Source organism: Chelonoidis abingdonii, chromosome 1, assembly GCF_003597395.2.
Source record: "Chelonoidis abingdonii isolate Lonesome George chromosome 1, CheloAbing_2.0, whole genome shotgun sequence".
Classification (NCBI taxonomy): Eukaryota; Metazoa; Chordata; order Testudines; family Testudinidae; genus Chelonoidis; species Chelonoidis abingdonii.
The window spans coordinates 177719116-177740540 of record NC_133769.1 but is presented as its reverse complement, the minus strand read 5'-3'; the positions used below and the strand labels follow the sequence as shown (position 1 = coordinate 177740540).

At 41.9% G+C, this 21425-nt stretch overlaps 1 protein-coding gene and 1 long non-coding RNA gene across 2 annotated transcripts in view; both read left to right on the top strand.

The window, feature by feature from the left end:
• DCAF6 (DDB1 and CUL4 associated factor 6) overlaps positions 1–21425 on the top strand; it is a 208676-nt gene that overhangs the window by 106679 nt on the left and 80572 nt on the right. The window contains exons 13-15 of the mRNA XM_075063452.1: positions 4222–4305; positions 4730–4789; positions 15365–15476. Of these exons, the coding sequence (XP_074919553.1) occupies positions 4222–4305; positions 4730–4789; positions 15365–15476 (256 nt within the window). The remainder of the gene's footprint in view (positions 1–4221; positions 4306–4729; positions 4790–15364; positions 15477–21425) is intronic.
• Positions 15483–19124, top strand: LOC116823088 (uncharacterized). Its single transcript, XR_004373333.1, has 2 exons — positions 15483–17501; positions 18384–19124. It is a non-coding gene; the product is annotated as an uncharacterized LOC116823088 (long non-coding RNA).

The window sequence follows — 21425 nt, the reverse complement described above, 5'->3', positions numbered from 1 at the left end:
AGTAATTACCTTTGCCTTGTTAGGTCGTGATTGAGAGGAAGCAGTATATTCAGTTTTCTTTTTTACGCAGACTCTTCTTTCAGCTCCTCACAGTAGTAGAAGCCTAACCTTTGTAGGTTGTAGATACAGAAAACATATTGCTCTCATCTACAAGAGCAATCTTTTGGTCTTGCTGATCCCCCAGCTAAAGTACTGCAATTGCAATTGTGGCATTTCAGAAGCAGAATGTGTTACCCATATTTAACATATGGTTAGCCTTTGTTCATTTTTATGCAATGAAAAGTGTTATTTTATATAGGGTCAAAGCCTGAAGTCCTTACTTCAGTTTTTACTCAGTCCTCAGGGAAAGCACCTTTTAGTTAGGAGTTGTGCTGGGCTAAGGACTTTTTAAAAAACTAACCAGGGAGTCCAGTGTTTGATCTATACACATTTATTTGGTGTCCTTTGCTATATCATCTAGATGCTATACAAAATTAAAAAAAACAACACTTAGGCATTTTCCACAATGCAGAGAGAATAGAATCCCAGCCTGTTGTAGCTATTAACCCACCCATTTCCCAAAAGCCCTATATATATCAGTAATAGTGAGGATAGCTAAAAAGATGTAATCTAAAGATTGCTAACCTAAGGCTCTGAAAGGGAGTAAATTCTGCAATCTCTTTTTTGAGCACTTCTGCCACCGTTCTCCAGGAGTTCCACCTAAGAACTGACAGCATAAAGCAACTGATCAAAAATCTTGCTATGATATAGGGAAAAGAAACTGTCTTTGAGGTTGAGAGAATGCACCATCATTAGTGATTTAAGTGAAAGCTTCCTGCTATGAGAGAGTGACTGAAGTATTCATAGCCAAATTCTCCACTACTTCAAATACCAATATGTAGAAAAATGGCTCTGTTAAATTCTCTAATATGTAATTGAGAGTGCATCACTTTGTAACTAGTTTCTTGCACAAAAAAACAAACCACAGACAAATGTATTTATTTAACATAATCTCCAGATTAATCTACAGTATATGTACTGTCTCTTAGGACTTTTAAAGCATCTTTCACTCTCTGTCTGAGGCCTGGCTGCATACAGATTTGTACTGCTAAATCTATTTTGGTTAGGGGGTGATTTTTTTATATTTTTTTACTTAAAATAGGTATCCTAGTACAGTCCCTAGTTGAAGACATAGTTATGCCATTATAAAGGTGTCTTGTACTGGTTTAGCTTATTCCCCTTCCCCCATGGAAATAGATATGCTGACTTTTACAACTCTGCTAGGGGAGCTGCACCACTTTAACTGTGCTGGTATGAATACAGGTATACTTAAAATGGTACAACTAGTGTGCAGACAAGTCATTAGTATTATGCACAAATCCGGTGGGTGACATGGAAGTATTTTGGTCTAATTAAATGCTACTTAACTTAAGCAGGAGGGGTGAAGAAGAGCATTCAGCATGTAACTTCTTTCTAAATTGCTTTTTGCATTCTGCTTGAGGCTCCCCAACTCCCTCTATAAGTGGTGCTCTAATTTAGACTATGCAGGCAACATCACCACCAGTGGCAAACTGCACTGGGACATAGACCTAGCCTGTGGATGCTCAGGTAAATGCTGTTTTTTTTTGTTGTTTTTTTAAACTATATGGCACAGTTTTGCTAACATTTTTTCAAAAGCTTTATCACAAAGGATTTAAAGTTATATATTTTCAGTATATTTACAAAACCAAGCCATATATTTAAAAAAAGGCACTTGCATGGAACCATCCCAGAGAAGGTCAGGTTTGTGTTCAGTTCCCTATCTGAGCTGGGGAGTTGCAGCATTTTGCATCCTCCAGTACCACTTGGAATGGGAGCTGGCAATCTGTGACTTCAGTGGGACTTGAAAAAGAAAAACACAGAGTGAGTGTAAAATCTCTACGTGTTGAATGCTTTTCTTAACCATGTTACATCAGATATTTAGCACATTCCCTAGAACTGTTTTATTTAAAAATTCCTGCAAGTAACATTCAAGTTAAGTGTTTCCAATACAGTGAAACTGGAAATCACTGAATTTTATGACTTCAAATAGCAGTAAAATGCAGGTGATTTAAACCTGCGTTGTAGGGGAATGGTCGGGATAATCTAAAAACCTTTGCATTGCTAGTTTCTATGATTGAACATGATACAGATGTTATTTCTTGTAAGTAAATGCTGTGTAAAAAATCTACGTTATTCTTTAATGAATGGAGACAGTATGCTTGATGCATAAAACTTGCAGACATGGTGATGAATTTAACTGTTTACCAGTTGACATAACTAAAATACCAGTTTAGTCATGCCCCTTCTAATCACCTAGAACTGAGGTAAAAACTGACAAGATTTTAGCATTCTTAAACTTTCAGGGCCAATTAGAATGTTTGAAAGAATTCTTAATCATTTTTCATTTAAGGACTACTTTTTTTAATAAAAAAAAGTGTAAGCAAGTAACAAGAACAGGATTTCTTAGTAGCACAGCGCTGGCTAGATTCTTACTAGCTCTATGTGGATGGACAAATCCCTGCTCCCCCTTTTGCTCCTATATAGAGGCTAATTACAGTGGGTGAAACCATGCAAGGCCTGGGAGCTGGCCTGTCTTGGTGAAAGGGGGCGCAGGCTTTACCTTTCAGAGAGTGTAATTGGGTCGCTAGGACTGCAGCGTGGCAGCTGGAGTTGGGCACAATGCATTGAAAAACTGTACTGAGGTGGTGCATCTCCATCCCACTTTCTACCCCCTGGCTGTGATTTGAAACCACAATTTAGCACACTGTGTAAATACCTCTGTGCTAAATTAGAGGTTCCCTTGCAACTTTTGTGAAGTGTATTGAATATACTGGAAGGTAGAGTGTTCTGTTGTTGAGACTCATTTTCACTTGAGAGCTAAGTTAGCATTTGAATCTAGGGGACTGATTCTGTGGACTGACCAAGCTGTGTTTGGTACAAGACTGGGACACGAGTGGGCAAAGATGTCTTTTGAGCCACTTTTATCTTCCACAGCAGGTGGAGAGTCCGCTGCATCTCCCTACAGCTGCCAACATGACACTCCACGATCTGGCTGTGGTTGGGGGGTGGCAGTGAGGGCTCGGAGCTGAAGCCCAGCCTTCATAAAAACTGGGCAGGCAGCTGAGAGGAGCTGCTGCGGACCCTCCTCCTTCCTTGGGTTGGGAGGGCCTAAGCAGCTGCCACGCAGCCTCATTGGTTGCCACACAGCAATGACTAGTGGCACTGGAACGGGGGGTGGGGATGGGCCTTCCCCTTTCCTTCTCCCCCTCTTTTTTCCCCTTGGAGGCCCCGCCATCCCAGCCAGGCCACTGTGGAGCCGAGCCATGGGGAGCTGCAGCAGACCTTCCACCTTCCCAGGGTGTGGGGGATGGGTGAGCTGAGAGCAGCCCCTGGATGTGTCCCAGGTTCCCCGCCCTGCCGAGGACAGATGGAGGGTCTGTGACTCCCATAGCTGCCCGCACGGCTCTCTCCAACCCAGCTCTGGCTGGGAGGGGGCATGCCTCGGAGCCTCAGCCCAGCCAGGATAAGTAGAGCTCCGCCAATCCGTGGATATCTGCAGACAATTTTTGCAGATTGGATGCAGATACACGTTTTTGTACCCACACAGGACGCTAGGAATAACAGCTTAGTCATTATTACAAAATTTCAAATACTGAACTAATTTATGTGCATCACCTGGAATTAGGGATGTCACAGAAATAAGATCTATATTCTTTTTAGAGATGACAAGGGAAATAGCTTTCACAGAAGATGTTTAATTTTTGCATTAGTAATCTGTGTCCATATGAGATACATCAAATTGATAACTATTAACTGATGATGTCTAACAGAAAAATCTTCTTTTGTGATCATATTCCATTATAAACTGAAGCTTCATATAAGTCATCATGCCAAGGTGCTATTTGATAACTGAGAATTTAAGTCTTCATGAATTTTTATCAGACTCCACTCAGGTTATAGCAGCTAAGAGTCTGCAGAGCTGTTGAATTATTCAGTATATGAACTGGAAATGTTTTTTTTTTTTGTTCATTTAGCTTTTAAACGCCACATTTTTTAAAAAAACCAAACCATTTGTTGCTCTATTTGGAAACCCTTCTCAGCTCTTAAATTCTATGGTGATAGGTGCTTTAAACATTCTTGAGAATTCTTAAAGCCATATTTGAAAACACTGGTCTAATATTGCATATTCTCGAGGAGCCTACCTTCTCTCTTTAATTTAAGATGCAGTTGAGTTTGGTGATGGGAGCATGGAATTTTGGAGTCATGACTCTTCAGGTATTGTTCCTGGCACAATAGAAGTTCTAGGTATATATTATAGTTCATCATCTTGATTTAAGCTCAGTTATCTGATCCCAACTAGTATTGCCTTGAGAAGGCTGATAAATATATTGAGATCTATAATTGTACCAAAAGACTTATACATATAAGTATAGGTTAACATGCCTGAAACTGGAAGGGAAAAGCACGGTTTCTTTGATATCTTGTCAGCATACTTTTAGGGCAAATACTAAATGCTCGCCTAAAGGAATGTGTCATGGTCGGAAGCATGTGGCTTTGCTCCTGTAGCACAGCTGAAAAATGCATTATAAATTCCTGGCCACTTAAGAAGCAAGCCCAAATGCTTTCTTACATTGCTGCCTTATTTATTTTAAACTAACATATGATCATGACATTGCTATGCAGTTTTCTGCTGCTTATATTTTAAGTTGAAATCTCATTTTTGTTTCAGATTCTCCTTCCTCTGTGGTTAACAAACAGCTCGGATCCATGTCACTTGATGAGCAACAGGGTGCGTGTGATAGGAAATACGCTATACCCAGCCATAGTTCACTGCAATGCAGACTTCCTTTTTTAATTTCAGTTCATGATGATAAACATGCTGTTCATCTTCGTAAACTAGAATTCCTTAAGCAGACCTGCATTGGAAATCCCATAATACTCAGTTAAAATTATATCCTCTGCAAAACTAGTGTAAATTTATTTGTAAAAATCTGCACTTACTATACTCCACTCTGACACATTGTAAGTGAATTCAGAAAAAAATGTTTTTAATCAAAAGTAAAATTGCAAATCAGTTTTTAAACTGGTGTTTACAGATGGTAAATCCTCTCAGCCCATTAAGGGGAGTTACCTTTTGGGTGACACTTGCCTTTAACCAGATAAAGCCAAAGTAGCCTGATTTATGTAGGGGATGTGCGGATGCTGAGGAAGAAAAATCTATCCAATTTGGGTTCGGGGCAGTGGGCTGCACTGCAGCACCTACCTGTTACCTCAGCCTGTTGGTTGAAAGCTGCAACTCCTATGTGCAATTTTTGCTGTGTCTTAAGATCACCTTACTTCTGTAATCAGTGGTCCCACGTCTCCTCTGGGACTGTCTACACAGCGAAGAAAAATCCATGGCTGGCCTGTGCCCGCTGCCTTGGACTGCAGGGCCTTTTCATTACTGTGTAGACTTCTGGGCTGGGACAGGAGCCTGAGCTCTGGGACCTTCCACCCTGAAGGGTGAGCCTCAAAAGATTTGGATGCTTATCTCCACCCGGAAATCTTCAAAACATGACTAGAAAGCTCAGAAAGAGACTTGTCTGTTCCAGTTACAGCTGGAATCCAGAAGTGCTGAGTTGATAACAAAAATGAAACCATGAACCTTCAAGATGCTTTGGTCCCAGAAATCAGGCAAAGTTTGAAAGTTTCCTTGTTATCTTTCCATGCTGGTTCGCTTTCCCTTAGAACTGCCTTGCATCTTAGAATAGGTAATTACATAAATGGAGTAGAACTTACTTTCTCATAGTTGCATTCTTCCTTAGTGTTTATGCTGTTGTGTGGAGATTTCCTCTTACAAATCAGTTGTTTTTTATATGTAATAAAAATAAATATCTGTTTATCTAAAACTTAATGGTAAACCTACTTTATGATCACTGATTTAAGACAGTGACTTTCCTAGTGTGATCTTAGGGCCACCAGAAGAGAGAGTTAATGTCACTAGAACTGTGGTAGATTGGGAATCTGGATGAGGAAATAGTTAGAGGATTTATCTTCTATCAGACGGTCAGCAGAATAAAAAGCTGACTGTATTCTGCATTCATATCATCATTCAATTCTCTTAAATTAAACACTATCAGGTGGGGTCCGCATTTTGATGGGAAATCTCCAAAGAACTGCTAGCTGGTCCAGGAGGTTGTTGGTGCTTCAGTATGTGGTACTTTTCCCTCTGATTTTGTTAGCTTGCCATTAGAGCAGATGCCCATCTTTTATGCCCACTTCTGGTCACTAAAGATCTCATAGCATTTATCATGATTTCATAATCCCACTATTCTAGCCACATTCCTATGTGGGGTGGTTAATTTCTGCCTACCTGTATTTAATCCTGTAGTTTCAAATGGAACATGATTTTCCAGGGCTTTGGAGCTGTGCTCCGGCTGTGCTCCAGCTCCAGGCAAAAAGCTGCAGCTACACTCTGGGCTCTGCTCCAAAACCCTGTTTTTCTTCACTTGGTGTTTCACCTCAGCACTGGCTACACTGAAATGTTCATAACTCTGAACAAAAGGTTACAGTTGTTCTTTCAAAAGTTTACAACTGAACATTGATTTAATACAGCTTTGAAACTTTAGTAAGAAGAAAAATGCTGCTTTCCCTTTTTTTAAGTAGTTTTCGTTTAACACAGTGCTGTACTGTATTTACTTTTTTTGTCTCTGCTGCTGCCTGATTGTGTATTTCAAGTTCCAAATGAGGGGTGTGGTTGACTGGCAGTTCATAACTCTGGTGTTCATAACTCTGAGGTTCTACTGTATTTTCGCAGCTATGTCTTTCCACACTTTTTTTCCTCTGAACATTTACCAAATTCCATTTTTCAAACTCTGCTAGCCCCTCTTATTGCTAGATGATTGATTTAAAGGAGTGCCCATGTGTACTCAGCCTTGAAGAACTACTGTGCTACAGCAAACGGAGTCAAAGGAACTTATCTTGCAATATCCTGGAATGGTTTGTGATGTTTAAAGCCAGAAGGAACCACTACGATAATCTAGTCTGACCTTCAAAATACAGGCCATATCGTTTACCCAGTGGTGTGCAGCAGTATATTTAATGGTGGCTTCATGACTCAGTGATACCGATTGTTTTTGCACTGAGAAAAACATCCCAAAGCAATGTTAGGATATTGCACTGTAATTATTTTCTGTTCATCTCAAATGCCATTCAAGAAAGTATCTCTTCTTTCCATTCCTATCCAGCTGCTGAAGTGAGGAAATCTCCCTTGTCTGGCTGGTGGTGGTGGTGGTGGTGTGGAGGATCGGGGGAACAGGGTTGGATTCCACAAGCTCCTTTTCTGTCTCCTTCTCGTGATTAAGTGCTTCAGACTCTGTTTTAACTTACTCAATGCTATCTACTTGTACTGTAAGGATACTCACATTTTGTGATACTAAGTGGTGTGTTTCCATGAACTCAAGGGTAGCACCTATTTACTTATAAATGTACATATTTTTCAATCAAAATGTAAATGCACATAACCACAATGTTTTCTTGGAGTAGATTGATTTCACATGCAAAAAATCCCTGCATTTGATCTGCTTTCTCTTCACTCCACACTGACAGAATAAGGCAGCTGCAGGCTGTATTTTAGAGCAGCCATGAGCTGCACTGTGGGTACTCGTGCAGAGGTTACCATGGTGAGGCTCATGTATAAGTGTCGCAATGCATTATATAGAACACTCTTTCACAAAAAAATCTTAATTTTAGCTCTGTGTTTTCCTACTTTATATTTTCCACATTTTAAAAAACTTTTTTTATTCAGAATATGTATAAAGTATGTATTTAACATTATTTAAAATTTTCAGACCAAATTGCTTGCAGTCATATGCTTGCAGACAATGTCTTCTGTTAACTTTAAAGGAAGTTTTATCTATGTATTCAGTGGCAGAATTATGGCCCTTATTGTTTCTGTAAGCAGTCTTTACTTGGGGAGTTGTGTATATTTGAATATATACTTATATGGATGTAGAGTGATTCTGAACTCTATTTTAGAATGGTCATGCAAGAAATATTGCCACTGTACAGTGAATAATGTTTAATACTTCCTGTTAATCTTAAATTATTATTTTATCCGTTGCAGCTTTGAACTAGAAATTTTGAAACAGAAAACTAGACAGGAAAAGCAATAGGAGATATGCTACTTTAACATCTTATTTAAAATTGTGAATGACAGCTTAAATATATTTCCATGCAGCACATGTAAGGTTTTGTCACTGGCAATGCTGTTGTAGTCATGATCAAGTTCCTATATTCCATAAACCAAACAAAAGCTGACTAACACTGCTATCCAGATGGCTGTGAAATAAAAAGATTAGATTGTATTTGATATTAACAAGCAGTAAGGACCTATGAGTTCTATTTCCAGCTTTGTCACTGACTCATTGTATGACCTTGAGTAAGTCACTGGGACTCCTTGTTCATTATACCCACTTATAAAACAGGGATATTAGGACTTCTACCTCTGAAGGGTGCTGTGAAGCTCAATTAAAGTTAGTATATCAAAGTTCTTTGAGCTCCTCGGATGAAAGAAGCTAGTGTACAATTATTATCAAACAAAATGCATCAGAGAGTTGTGCATGTAGATAGTTTGTCCATTAAAACAAGCATCTTATTCTTTAACATTACATTTGTTGTTAAAGGTTAACCCTGTAGCTGTCAGTTGGCTCTTTATCTCAGAAGAGGACTTTTGTCCTGGAGGATGCTTTTAAAATATCATATTTAATTATATCCATTTTCCTTCTATTTGTTTGTCATTGTTCTTGGTGTTTTTATTCGGAAAGGTATTTGTATTTAAAACTAGTCTTTTTCTCCCACACAGACATGTCTGTTCTTTCAGTACTGTCCCTATGGTGCTCCACTACAGGTGCTCATGTGCCCCACATACCTTAGATTGGAGACTTTAATCAGCAGTGTCCATTTGACCTCTGCATGCACTGCTAATATCCTTGTGCCCCACACTGAGGCTGAATCAAGCTGTATAGGCAAACTGCCTCGGCCTGAAACAGAGTTTAGCATGTCAGCATTGTGCATGCCTTGGCTGATTGCTGAGTTCATTCTACTTTGTTTATTTAGTTTGTTAGTATCATGCAGAGATGGGTTGAACACTTCAATAGTCTACTCAGTAGAGCATCCACACTCAATTGGCGTGTCTTTGATCAATTACCAAGAAACCCATCAAAGAGGATCTCAACCTCCCTCCATCAGTTGACATCATGAAAGCCATCAAACAATTGAACTCTGGTCTGGAAAGGCATCTGGAAAGGATGGTATTTCATCAGAACTATACAAAGCAGCAGGCCCAAAGGCTATCAAGGTGTCTTCACAACAACTTGAGTAGCATTTGGGAGGAAGAAGAAATGCCACAGGACTTCAAAGATGCTATTATTGTATCACTGTTTAGAGCCAAAGGCAGCAAACTGACTGTGGAAAGTACAGAGGCATTTCCGTACTATGTATAGCAGGGAAAATACTAGCTTGCATTTTACTGAAGAGACTCATTCCAAACATGTCTGAGGAGAGAACGCCAGCAGTGCAGTGTGATTTCAGGCCAGCTCATAGTACTATGATTTTCGTCATAAGGCAGGTCCAGGAAAAATGTTTAGAGTAGAACATGGACCAGTATGCAGTCTTCACTGACTTGACCAAAGTCTTTGATATGTCAACAGAGAGGGTCTATGGGCTTTTCTACATAAACTAGGCTGCCCGAGAGGATTCATACAAATCATCTGGCTGTTCCATGACCACATGACAGTGCAAGTACTCTGCAATGGTAACTTTTCTGACTTATTCAAAATCTCAAAGGGAGTGAAGCAAGACTGCATACTTTATCCAGTGCTGTTCAACTTGTTCTTTGCCTGTGTCCTCAGCCATGCCATGAGGGACTTGGGTTGGGGGATTTATATCTGCTACTAACTGGATGGCTCCCTCTTTGATCTTCAAAGACTTGATGCTAAGACCAAGACGTTGGAGAGACTTCTCATCAAGGCATTTTTTGCAGATGACTGCACCTTGATGGACCATAGACATAGCAACCTTCAGGTCATTGTTGATACAGTGGTCCTAATATCTCTCTTGTATGGATCTGAGAGATGGACTCTTTATAGATGGCATATGAAACATCTTGAGCAATTTCACATGTGCTCACTCTGCTCAATTATGAATATTTGCTGGCAGGACAGATTGACCAATATCAAGGTCCTTGAGAGAGCAAACACAACCAGCATTGAGGAAATGCTACTGAGAGCACAACTTAGGTGGACTAGATACGTCGTCAGAATGGAAGACCATTGTCTCCCAAAACGGATCTTGTATAAGGAGCTGAGGCAGGGCAAAAGAAAGAAGGGTTGTCCGCATAAGTGCTTCAGAGATAACCTGATGAGCAGTCTCCAGTAGACTGGCATCCATGTCAAAGAACTCAAGCAAATGGCTCAGAACTGGACTCATTTGGGGTCTCTGACAAGATCAGCATGTAACAGGTTTGAGCAGATAGACAAAATAGTTTCCGGGCTGAGTGTGAAATGTATCACAGAGCTGCATCATCAAACATCATAGATATGGACTTCCCATGCCCTTATTTTGGTTGACTGTGCATCAGGGTTTGAACTTCAGAGTGAAATGCTTAGCCATAGAGGAAAAATGTGACAATATCGTCCTAGTCAGCGATGGACTACCAATATTAGCAGATAATTACTGGTTATTGGAAGATTGTTTAATTTCTTCTTGGGAAATCCTCCCTGTGAGGGGCATGTCTGAGTCACTGGAGTTTAAGTTTTGGCTCATATGCAGAGAGGCTATCCTGGTCAGTGACAGATGCTGTATGTATGTTCACTGCCTGGGTGAATTGCACGTCTCACAGAAGTGTAATTTCTGTTGAGCTCTCAAATCAGGGCACAGAAGAACTGCAAAATCAAGCTGCGACTCTTAATGTAGGAGTGCTCCTTTCCCCCCACTTCAGAGCCAGGTCAGGAGAACCCCACTATACATCAGTCGCCACAGTCTCTAGTGGTCATTCGACCTCAGTGCAACACCCTTCTAGATAGGGGAAGGCTTCAAAGACCTCCTCTAAAGATTCTAAGAGGAGGAGCTCTAATTTGCTTCTTAAGGTACCCTCTTCAAAAAGACCTCGCTCTCTGACCATGTCAGTAGCCTTGAGGCTTGGTATGATAGAGGCACAAAAGGCTCCTCTGGTACCAGTAAGGCAGGAAAATTCCACCATTTTCAGAGTAAACATGGTTCTGGGAAGGTTCCAATACTGTCTAGCAAAGACAGTCAGAGTGAGCAAACCACATGCATTGGCTGAACTACCACTGCTAATGAAAATCTCCAATCAAAGGTGTGTGGGGAACACGTCCACCTGAAGTGGAGCACCCATAAGGACATTCAGCTCAAAGAACTAGACTTACTGCACATGGGGAGCAACCTCACTTTCGTTCTATTTGATCCTGCAGTGACAAAGCATGAGTAAAATTTGACCCTGTTGTTGTGTAGAGAAAGGTCAATGACTTCAATGGGCAGAATTTACTGGTTATTTGACATCGTGGAAAAAAATCATGGTGTTACAGATGTAGGGTGATGGCTTCACAGCAGGATCGAGTATAAGAAACTGGTTTGTGAGGAAAATTTGTGGGTTTTTTTTGGGGGGGTGGAACTTCCAATGACAGCAAAGGGAAGACTGTACATTAATGTTCAACAACTAATAAATTAATATATTAACAGCAAAGGGTGACTGACATTCTTATAATTCATATGAAGCTAGAGTAAGTGGGCTTCACATAGGTGACGTGGGGCATGGAAGTCAATAATTCTTCCATTAATCTAGGTTCAGAACAAGGAGCACCTGTGTAGTAAATGTATATTTGATGTTACCGCCCATAATCTTTGTTAGCAGGAATTGGCTACTGCACACCTCTTAAGTGGTGTTTGTAAACAGGAGGTCCATGATGTAGATGGGCCTACTGGCTATGAACCTTCCTTCAGGGAAGGATCCCATAGAGCAGTGCTGTTCCCATAGAGCCCATTGCACAGAATCTCTGTGATCTCTTAACTCTGTGCACCCGGTATTCAGTAGTACTGCTGAGGTAAATGTTATTGTCAGTTCACGTTCTTAGAGTTTCAGCATAAAGAACATTGACACTAGGATAACTTTAGGTGAAGAGGAGGGGTGGGGAAGAGGAGCACTTTCAAAATGTAGCACTGAATGAAATGATAGTCCACGTTCCCATACAACAAACTCCAAACCTCAGTATAATAGTTGGATGGTAGCTATCCAAAGTCCTGCTCACAAAGGACCAAATCACGGGGGAATCATAGAATCAAAAGGTTGGAAGGGACCTCATGAGGTCATCTAGTCCAACCCCCTGCTAAAGGCAGGACCATTTTCCCTAAATAATCCCAACCAGGGTGCGGTCTAGCCGGACTTTAAATAGCTCTAAAGATGGAGATTCTACCACCTCCCTAGGTAACCCATTCCAATACTTCACCACTCTCCTAGTCAGAAAGTTTTTTCTAATATCCAGCCTCGACTTCCGCAACTGCAACTTCAAACCATTGCTCCTTGTTCTGTCCTCCGTCACCACTGAGAACAGCCTAGCTCCCTCCTCCTTGGAGCATCCCTTCAAGTAGTTGAAGGTTGCTATCAAATCCCCCCTTAGTCTTCTCTTCTGCAGGCTAAATAAGCCCAGTTCCTTCAGTCTCTCTTCATAAGTCATGTGCTCCAGTCCTCTAATCATTTTTGTTGCCCTCCGCTGGACTCTCTCCAATTGTTCCACGTCCTTTTTGTAGTGTGGCACCCAAAACTGGACACAATACTCCAGATGCGGCCTCACCAGTGCCGAATAGAGGGGAATAATCACATCCCTCGATCTGCTGGCAACACTCCTACTAATACAGCCCAGTATGCTATTAGCCTTTTTGGCTACAAGAGCACACTGTAGGCTCATGTTCAACTTTCCATCTACCGTAACCCCAAGAAGGAATGCAAGACAAAATGGGGACAGAATAGGTTAAAGAATATTTAGATAAGTTAGATGTGTTCAAGTCGGCGGAGCCTCATGAAATTCATCCAAGGTTGTTTAAGGAACTAGCTGCAGCAATTTTGGATCTGTTAGCAGTTATCTTTGGAAACTCATGAACATGGGTGAGGTCTCAGAGAACTGGAGAAGGGCAAAAATTTGTAGTTATCTTTAAAAAGGGGAACAAAGAAGACCTGGGGAATTATTGATCAGTCAGCCTAACTTTAAAACCTGGAAAGCTATTGGAAAAATTGTTTTGTAAACTCCTAGAGGATGACAGGCTTATAAGGAATAGCAAGCATGCAAGGTTACTGATCTAGTGAATGGGGGAAATCAGTAAATGTAATGTTTTTATTTTAATAAGGCTTTTGACACAATCCTACTTGACATTCTCATGAGCAAACTAGAGAAATGTGGTCTAGCTCAATGCTTCTCAAAGCTGGTCCACTGCTTGTTCATTTTGCATTTGAGTCCCCCGACAGTCTGGGCCAGTTTGTTTACCTGCCGCATCCGCAGGTTCAGCCAATCGCAGCTCACACTGGCCACGGTTTGCCCCTCCAGGCTAATGGGGGCTGTGAGAAGAGAAGCCAGCACATCCCTTGGTCCCTGCCGCTTCCCACAGCCCCCATTGGCTGTGGACATGGCAGGTAAACAAACCGGCCCAGACTGCCAGGGGCTTTCCCTGAACAAGCGGCGGCCCAGCTTTTGAGAAGCACTGGTCTAGATGGAATTTCTATGCAGTGGGTGCACAGTTGGTTGAAAGACAGTACTCAGAATTATCAGTGTTTCACCCTCAAACTGGGAGGACATATCTAGTTGGGAGCCAGAGGTTCAGTCCTGGGTCTGGTAGTATTCAATATTTTCAATAACGATTTGGATAATGGAGCACATGCAAGCAGTTTGGAGAACAGTATTAGAATTCAAAATGACCTTGGCAGATTGGAGAATTGGTCTGAAATCAATAAAATTATATTCAGTGAACCCAAGTGCAAAGTACTTCAATTAGGAAGGAAGACTCAAATGCAAAACTAGAAAATGGGGAGTAACTGGGTAGGTGGTAGTACTGCTGAAAAGGACCTGGGTGGTCATAATGGATCACGGATTGAGTGAGGGTATGGCTACACTTGAAATTTCAAAGCGCTGCTGTGGCAGCGCTTTGAAGTGTGAGTGTGGTCGGAGCCCCAGCGCTGGGAAAGAGCTCTCCCAGCGCTGCACGTAAACCATATCCTCTACGGATGTAGCTTGCAGTGCTGGGAGCTGTGCTCCCAGCGCTGCGGCACTGATTACACTGAGGCTTTACAGCACTGTATCTTGCAGCGCTCAGGAGGGTGTTTTTTCACACTCCTGAGCGTAAAAGTTGCAGTGCTGTAAAGTGCCAGTGTAGCCATACCCTGAGTCAACAATATGATGCAGTTGCTAAAAAGGCTGATATCATTCTGGGTATATTAACAGAAGTGTCATATGTAAGACATGGGTGCTAATTTTACCACTCTGCTCAGTACTGGTGATGCCTCAGCTGAAGTACTGTGTCCAGTTCTGAGTGTCACACTTTAGGAAAGACATGGACAAACTGAGAGAGCTGAGGAGAGCAACAAAAATTATAAAATCTTTAGAAAACCTGACCTAGGTTTGTGGAGGGAAAAAACTGAGCATGTTTAGTCTTGAGAAAAGAAAACTGAGGGTACCTGATAGGTCTTTAAGTATGTTAAAGGGCTTTTATAACGAAGATGCCGATCAAGTGGTCTCCATGTACTCTGAGGTAAGGACAAGAAGTAATGGGCTTAATTTGCAGCAAGAGTGGTGTAGGTTAAATATTAGGGAAAACTTTCTAACCATAAAGGTAGTTGAACTCTGAATTAGGCCTCCAAGGGAGGTTGTGGAATCTCCATCACTGGAAGCTTTCAGGAACAGGTTGGACAAACATCTGTTAGGGATAGTCTAGGTTTATTTGGTGTCCTGTCTCAGCACAGGGGGCTGGACTTGATGATATCTCGGTGTCCAGCCCTATATTTCTATGATTCTGTGTATGGCTCCCATGTAAATGAGAAGGAATCTTACAGCTAAATCTAAGGACCACATATGCCCTCTTCATTGTTGTAAATACAAATTGTTATATCTTTAGGCTAGTCCCTAAGCTTTGCAAAGTATAAATTCAGTGTGATCACACTAAAGCATTTAACTTTTAGTTTGGTCTGTGTCTGGCTTTAAAACAGATTGTATTAGAGAGAATTTTTTGGTTATCTTAATTCACTTCTGAAGGTTTTCCATTAGTTAACAGTTTTACATAAATTACTGACACACCTTCAAATATTATCAACCCTTGTTTACAGACAGTGAAAAGCAGAGTCCACGAGCAGGAACAGGTGAACCAGTTTTAAGTTTGCACTACAGTACAGAAGGAACTACTACAAGCACAATAAAATTGGACTTCACGGATGAGTGGTAAGAAGTTCTTTTTTTTAGCTGTTAATAAGCACAATTTTCCATTGTATTAGCATTTGTTTACCTAAAATGATTTTATTCTTTCAATTATATATACCACTTAATAGGTATTGTTTCCTGCTGTTTCATAGTTTTGTAATAGTATTTTACAGAGCTAGTGACCATCTGACTAAGAATAAACTATTTTCTGTGTTCTATCTGCATTCAGTCATCACAGGCAAAATTATTTTAAAAGTGGGCAAAATTCATCTTTCTGACCTCAATCTTTAAATATATAGCAAAGAGTATGTAAAGAATAGGAAAAAGTGGCTTTCGTCATTAACTTTTTAAGTTGTTGAGAATTCTTTTTATAAATACAGCTCGGCAAACTTCACTTTGTAACAGTACATCCATGTTAGAATGCTATGGATTTTAATTCTTCTAGCTAAAGGAGGTTTCAGAGCAGGCACAATTACAGAAATGTGTTGTGAATTTTTTAATTAAAAAAAAAAAAGAAAAGTAGTTATAGTTCACTGTATAGATCATCTTCTGTAATTTTGACCCAAATCTTAAAATAATTCAGAAAAAAATATTGTACCAAGTACTCTTGAAATACACATCCGTTGAGTCTACATGGATTTTGAAAGAGCTATTTCAAATTTGTGGAGCGAGAACTGCACCAGGTTCTGTGTTCCCTTGTTGGCACAGAGAAATCCAAACATAGCTTGAAAATGTTGGAACCTCAACTAAATTGAAGGGCAATTGAAGGAAATTGAAGGGTAGTATGAAACCGTGGGAGAGAGGCTCCATGTGATCACTTCTTAGGCCCCATGGACCCAGAAAGAAGTATCTCCATTGTACATGGGTCTGCAAAATGGTATAAAAGGAAATACCTCTTCTCTTTAACAGTCTTTAAAACTTTTTTTGTTTACTTTTCTTTTAATCTAAATATCATGCTCAGAGCTACAGTCTTGAAATCTTAACTACAATTTGAAGTTCTCAGACATCTATAAGGTGCATGTTTGTCTGGACATGCAGTTTGAGCAAGCAATAATTGTTCAGATGTTTTCTTTATGTTGATACTTTTTAGATATTTATTCCTTACGTCCTGTCCTTGAAGGGGACACTGCTTCTCAGGCCCAGTCTACACTACAAAGTTAGGTCGTTGTAAGCCATCTTGCATTGACCTAGTGATGCATGTCTGTGCTTAAATTTGTCTGCCACTGATGGATGTGCCCCATTACAGCGGCACAGTATCACCACCTCCTTGAGTGGTGTTGAGCCATGTTTGATGTACTGAGGTCAATGCAACGCAGGTGTAGACACTTTGTTACTTATGTCGACCCTAATAGTCCTCCAGCAGCTGTCCCACAATGCCCAGCACTGAGTGTTTTGGTTACAATTGTGAACTCCACTGCTCAGGGTTACAGAAGACTGGAAGGCCCCACGCTCCTTTAAAACCCTGCATATTTTTGAAATGCCTTTCCCAGCTCTCTGTTGTTGTGTGCCATTGGGCATGTTGGCTATGCAGTCCAGAAGTGCTCTTGCCTGGAGTAGGCAGGAAATATTGAATCTCATTGGCCTGTGGGGAGAAGAGGTTGCACAAGCACCGCTACAGACCAGCTGTAGAAATGTTGACATTTGAGTAGATTGCATGGAGGATGCAGGAGAATGGGTATGAAAGGGATCAACAGCAGTGTTGCGCGAAAGCAAAGGAACTGCAGATGGCATATCAGAAAGCCAGAGAGGCCAACAGACAATCTGATGCTGAGCCGCAAATCTACCGCTTTCACAAAGAACTGCATGTCATACTTGGTGGAGACCCCCTTATCCACCCTGCATACCAGTGTGAATACCTCTGAGGAGCCAAGTCACAGGCCCCTAGTGTGACCAGCAAGGAGGAGAAGAAGGAAGAGGAGGATGGGGAATGCGTGACTGGTAGGTCTAGCTATGCCGTGAGCCAGTACCTGTTTGATACTCTACTGCAATCCAGTCAGTCCCGGCAGTCAAGCATTGGAGAGCCTGATGCAGGGAAAGGACCTTTGGGTAAGCGTGTAAATTTATTTCCCATTACAGTGATGGCGCCCCCAACTTAACAGGACACAGCTATCAACTTTTCATTAATTTACTAGTACTAGAATAGGTAGTGGTACTACGAAGATAGGTAGTGTTGTTATCTGCTTTTAATTCCCCTATAGAGTTAGGCAAGGGGGCCCATGCGGAGCAGTTTATTTATGTACATAGGAATGTCCCTTTAATCCTGAGAGAGCTCGATGAGACTTCCATGGGGGTACTCTGCAATCTCTCCTGAAGGTTTCTAGGGATGGCTGACTTATTTCTTCTTTGATGGTAGGATGCTTTCCCACAGGGCCGACTTCAGGCTGATTCATCCGATTCTCCCGAATCAAGCCCCATGCCTAAGAGGGCCCCATGCCAGCACCTTTTTAATTTTTACTCACCCAGCAGTGCTCCAGGGGTCTTCGGCAGTGGGTCCTTCACTTGCTGCGGGTCTTCGGCGGCATTTTGGCAGCGGGTCCTTGAGTGCCCCGGAAGACCCGGAGCGAGTGAAGGACCTGCTGCCGAAGTGCCACCGAAGACCCGGAGTGCCGCCGGGTGAGTACGAATTGGGCCCTGCATTTGTTAAAGGCGGCCCTGCTTTCCCCCTCACCAGTCAGCAATACCTTTGACAGGCACCACTGCAGTACATAGGCTAACAATATATGGGCCCCCAGCAGCAGCTGTGCTTTCTCTGCCTTTGTTACCTTCAGAAATAAGATCTCTGATAAAATAACCACCCCTTATTGAAGTGTCAATAAGCACGTCTTGTGTAAAACTTTAGAAGAGCAAGAGAAGGGCATTTTGAATCTTATTTTTCGCTTTCTCTTGTGATTGTATTGATAATGGTACCACTGTGTGTTTTATCTGCAGCTACAGCTGTTGCGGCAAATAGGGGTTCCCTCTGCAGATCCGTGGAATGCCTGAGCCAGATAAGGTGAAAGAAGAGAACTTGGAATTCCATGTTCAATGAGATCCTGTAACCAGTGCTGATCAGACCATGAGCAAAGGACCTTGAAGGTGAATACAGCTGGCAGCTTGGAGAAGGGAAGAGCCGAGAAGCGAGAATCCCAGCAGGAAAAAAAGAGAGGGAGACCCATTGAGACATAATGAGGCTTCTCCGTTGACAAACACAGATGCTGCAGACTCTTGTGGACCTGCAGGGAGGGGTGCTGGAACTAGTGGTGCTGAGGGTGCAGCAGCACCCCCTGACTTGAAGTGGTTTCCAATGGCTTTCAGCACCCTCACTATAAAAATTGTCCCAACACCACAGTCTGCACATTCAACAATCACGGGTTCGCCTCCCTTTGCAGTCCATGGAAAACTCCATTTCAGCAGCTTCTTACACTTTCTGCCACATGGCATCAGGACCTGCATTTCTACCCCTACCACTTCATACTAGGTGACATTAAGAACACAGCAAGCTTCACATATGCTGACTTGTGAAAGCCACTGTTGATGTATGTGTAGGCAAAATAGACATGAATGTTTTTTCCCCTTGTTAAGTTCTGTTTCATTAATATATTAAGTATTTTGTATATTTGCTTTTAAATTGCAGACTCCTTCCCCCCCTCACTGATTTTGGTACTGAATAAAATTGTATTATTTGGAAAATCATTCCTGTTTACTCGTTCACAACATTGTTGCAGAGTGCCTAGTAGTTCTGAAAGCACCCACCTACTAGCCACTGTACAGTGTGACACAACTCATAGGATCAGTGACAAACATGGTGTAATAATCATAGATGTGCAGCAAGCACTGCAAAATTTAATAGTTGCATTGAAGGAGCTATATTCATAGACATACATCAAGCAACACACAATTCCTAACAAGCCCCAATTCAGCATAGACAGGTAGAGTATGGTATGTCACAAGACATTACAAGGCCTTACTGTTAAAGTGCTCTTTCAAAGCCTGCCTGAGCCATATAGCTACATGTTGAGCTTTTTTGTGTCTGGTGGTTCAAACTCAGCAGACGACCTCTCCACCTCCGTTTCTAGTCCCGTGGCAACTTTTCCACCTTTGCTTCACAGATACTATGCAGGATACACGAGGCAGATATAATCATTGGGGTTCTTTTTTCACTCTGATCCAGTCTTGTGAGTAAACAACGCCAATGTCCCTACCAAAAGCTCATTTAACTATCATTCTGTATCTGCTGAACCAGTAGTTGAATCTTGGTCTTGGTGCTGTTGAGGTGGCTGGGGTATCGGTTAATGTGCCAGGAGAGCAAGGGGTAGGCTGGGTCCCCCAGGATCACTATTGGCATTTCAACATCATCAGTAGTAATCCGTTAGTCAGGAAAGATTAACTGTCCCTACTTTTAGCTTTCTGAACAGTGCTGTGTTCTTAAAGATGTGAGCACCCCACACCATCCCTGACTAGCTACCATTTATGTCAGTGAAGTGTCTCTATTGATCCACCAATACTTGCATCACCATAGAAAAGTAGCCATTTCTGTTGATGTACTCTGTGGCTATGTGGTCTGGTGCCAAAATAGGAATATTTATGCTGTCTGTTGCTCCACTGCAGTTTGGAAACCCTTTTGCTGAAAATACATACACTGTGTCCTGCATATCGCTGAGAATCATAGTACTGTGTAGCAGGAGATGATTAATAGCCCTGCACACTTGCATGACAATGGCCCTCAGAATGGATTTTCCAACTCCAAAATTATTTCCCACTGACTGGTAGCAATTTGGCACTGCAAGCTTCCACAGTGCTATTGCCACTTGCCTCTCCATGGTCAGTGCAGCTCTCATTTTGATGTTGCTGTGCTGGAAGGCTGGGGCAAGCTTGGCACAGAGATCCAGGAATGTAGACTTGTGCATTGGAAAGTTCTGCAGCCGCTGTTCATCATCCTAAGCCTGCTTTACGATGTGATCCCACCAGTCAGTGCTTGTTTCTTGGGCCCAGGAGCCGCATTCCACCTCCATGAATGCCATCAACAGCCTGGAATTGGTTCTCACTATGTCTCTCAAAATCTGTCCTCCAAGAAATAGTCATGTTCCCTGCTAATTCAGTTTTTCTTATGGCTCTGCAAATAAGAGAGGATAGTGCTTCCTATGCTTGCAGTGCTTATGACGGTGGTGCAGAGCTGTGACGGCTCCACGCTTCTGTCAGAGATGGCAGACAGCGAGGAGGGTCATGCAAGTTCATGGGATTCTTAAAAAGGCATGAAAATTATGTGATATAGATGACATTATGGGATGAAGGCAGATGCACGGTGGGAAATTGACCCCTTGTTCACAGGTACCCCTGTGTGACTCAGTTCTGCCCCACCGTGCATTGTGAAAACTTCCCAAAAAACAAAGTGGTGGACAATGGCAGGTTGTGCACTGGGATACCTACCTATGGTGCACTACACTGTGCACCGACACAAGCACTCCTGGTGAGCATGTATAGCACCAACACAAGGAGCCAAGTATACATGCACACAGGCGACATCATAACTGTGACAGCTTTATGTCGATGTAATTTGTATTGACCAAAGTTTGTAGTGTAGACGTGGCCAGTCTGGTAAGAGTGGGAGACTGTGATAAGTTGAAGAAAACTTGATTAGGTACCACACAGTTTCAATCACTATTTTCCATGGATTCACTTCCACTTACGTATTATATTGTACAGGAAGGACAGAGGGCTTATATGGTGAGGTGCAGTGCTAGTTGATGACTGGCAATTTGATGGTGCATGTTCAGAGTCAAAGTAAATGGGAAACTAAGGCCTGGTCTACACTACGGGGTTAGGTCAAATTTAGCTGCATTAGGTCGATTTAAAAATGACTGTGTCCACACAACCAACTCCGTTCTGTTGATGTAAAGGACTCTTAAAATCAACCTCTATACTCCTCCCCGACTAGGGGAGTAGTGCTAAAATCGACCTTGCTGGGTTGAATTTGGGGTAGTGCGGACGCAA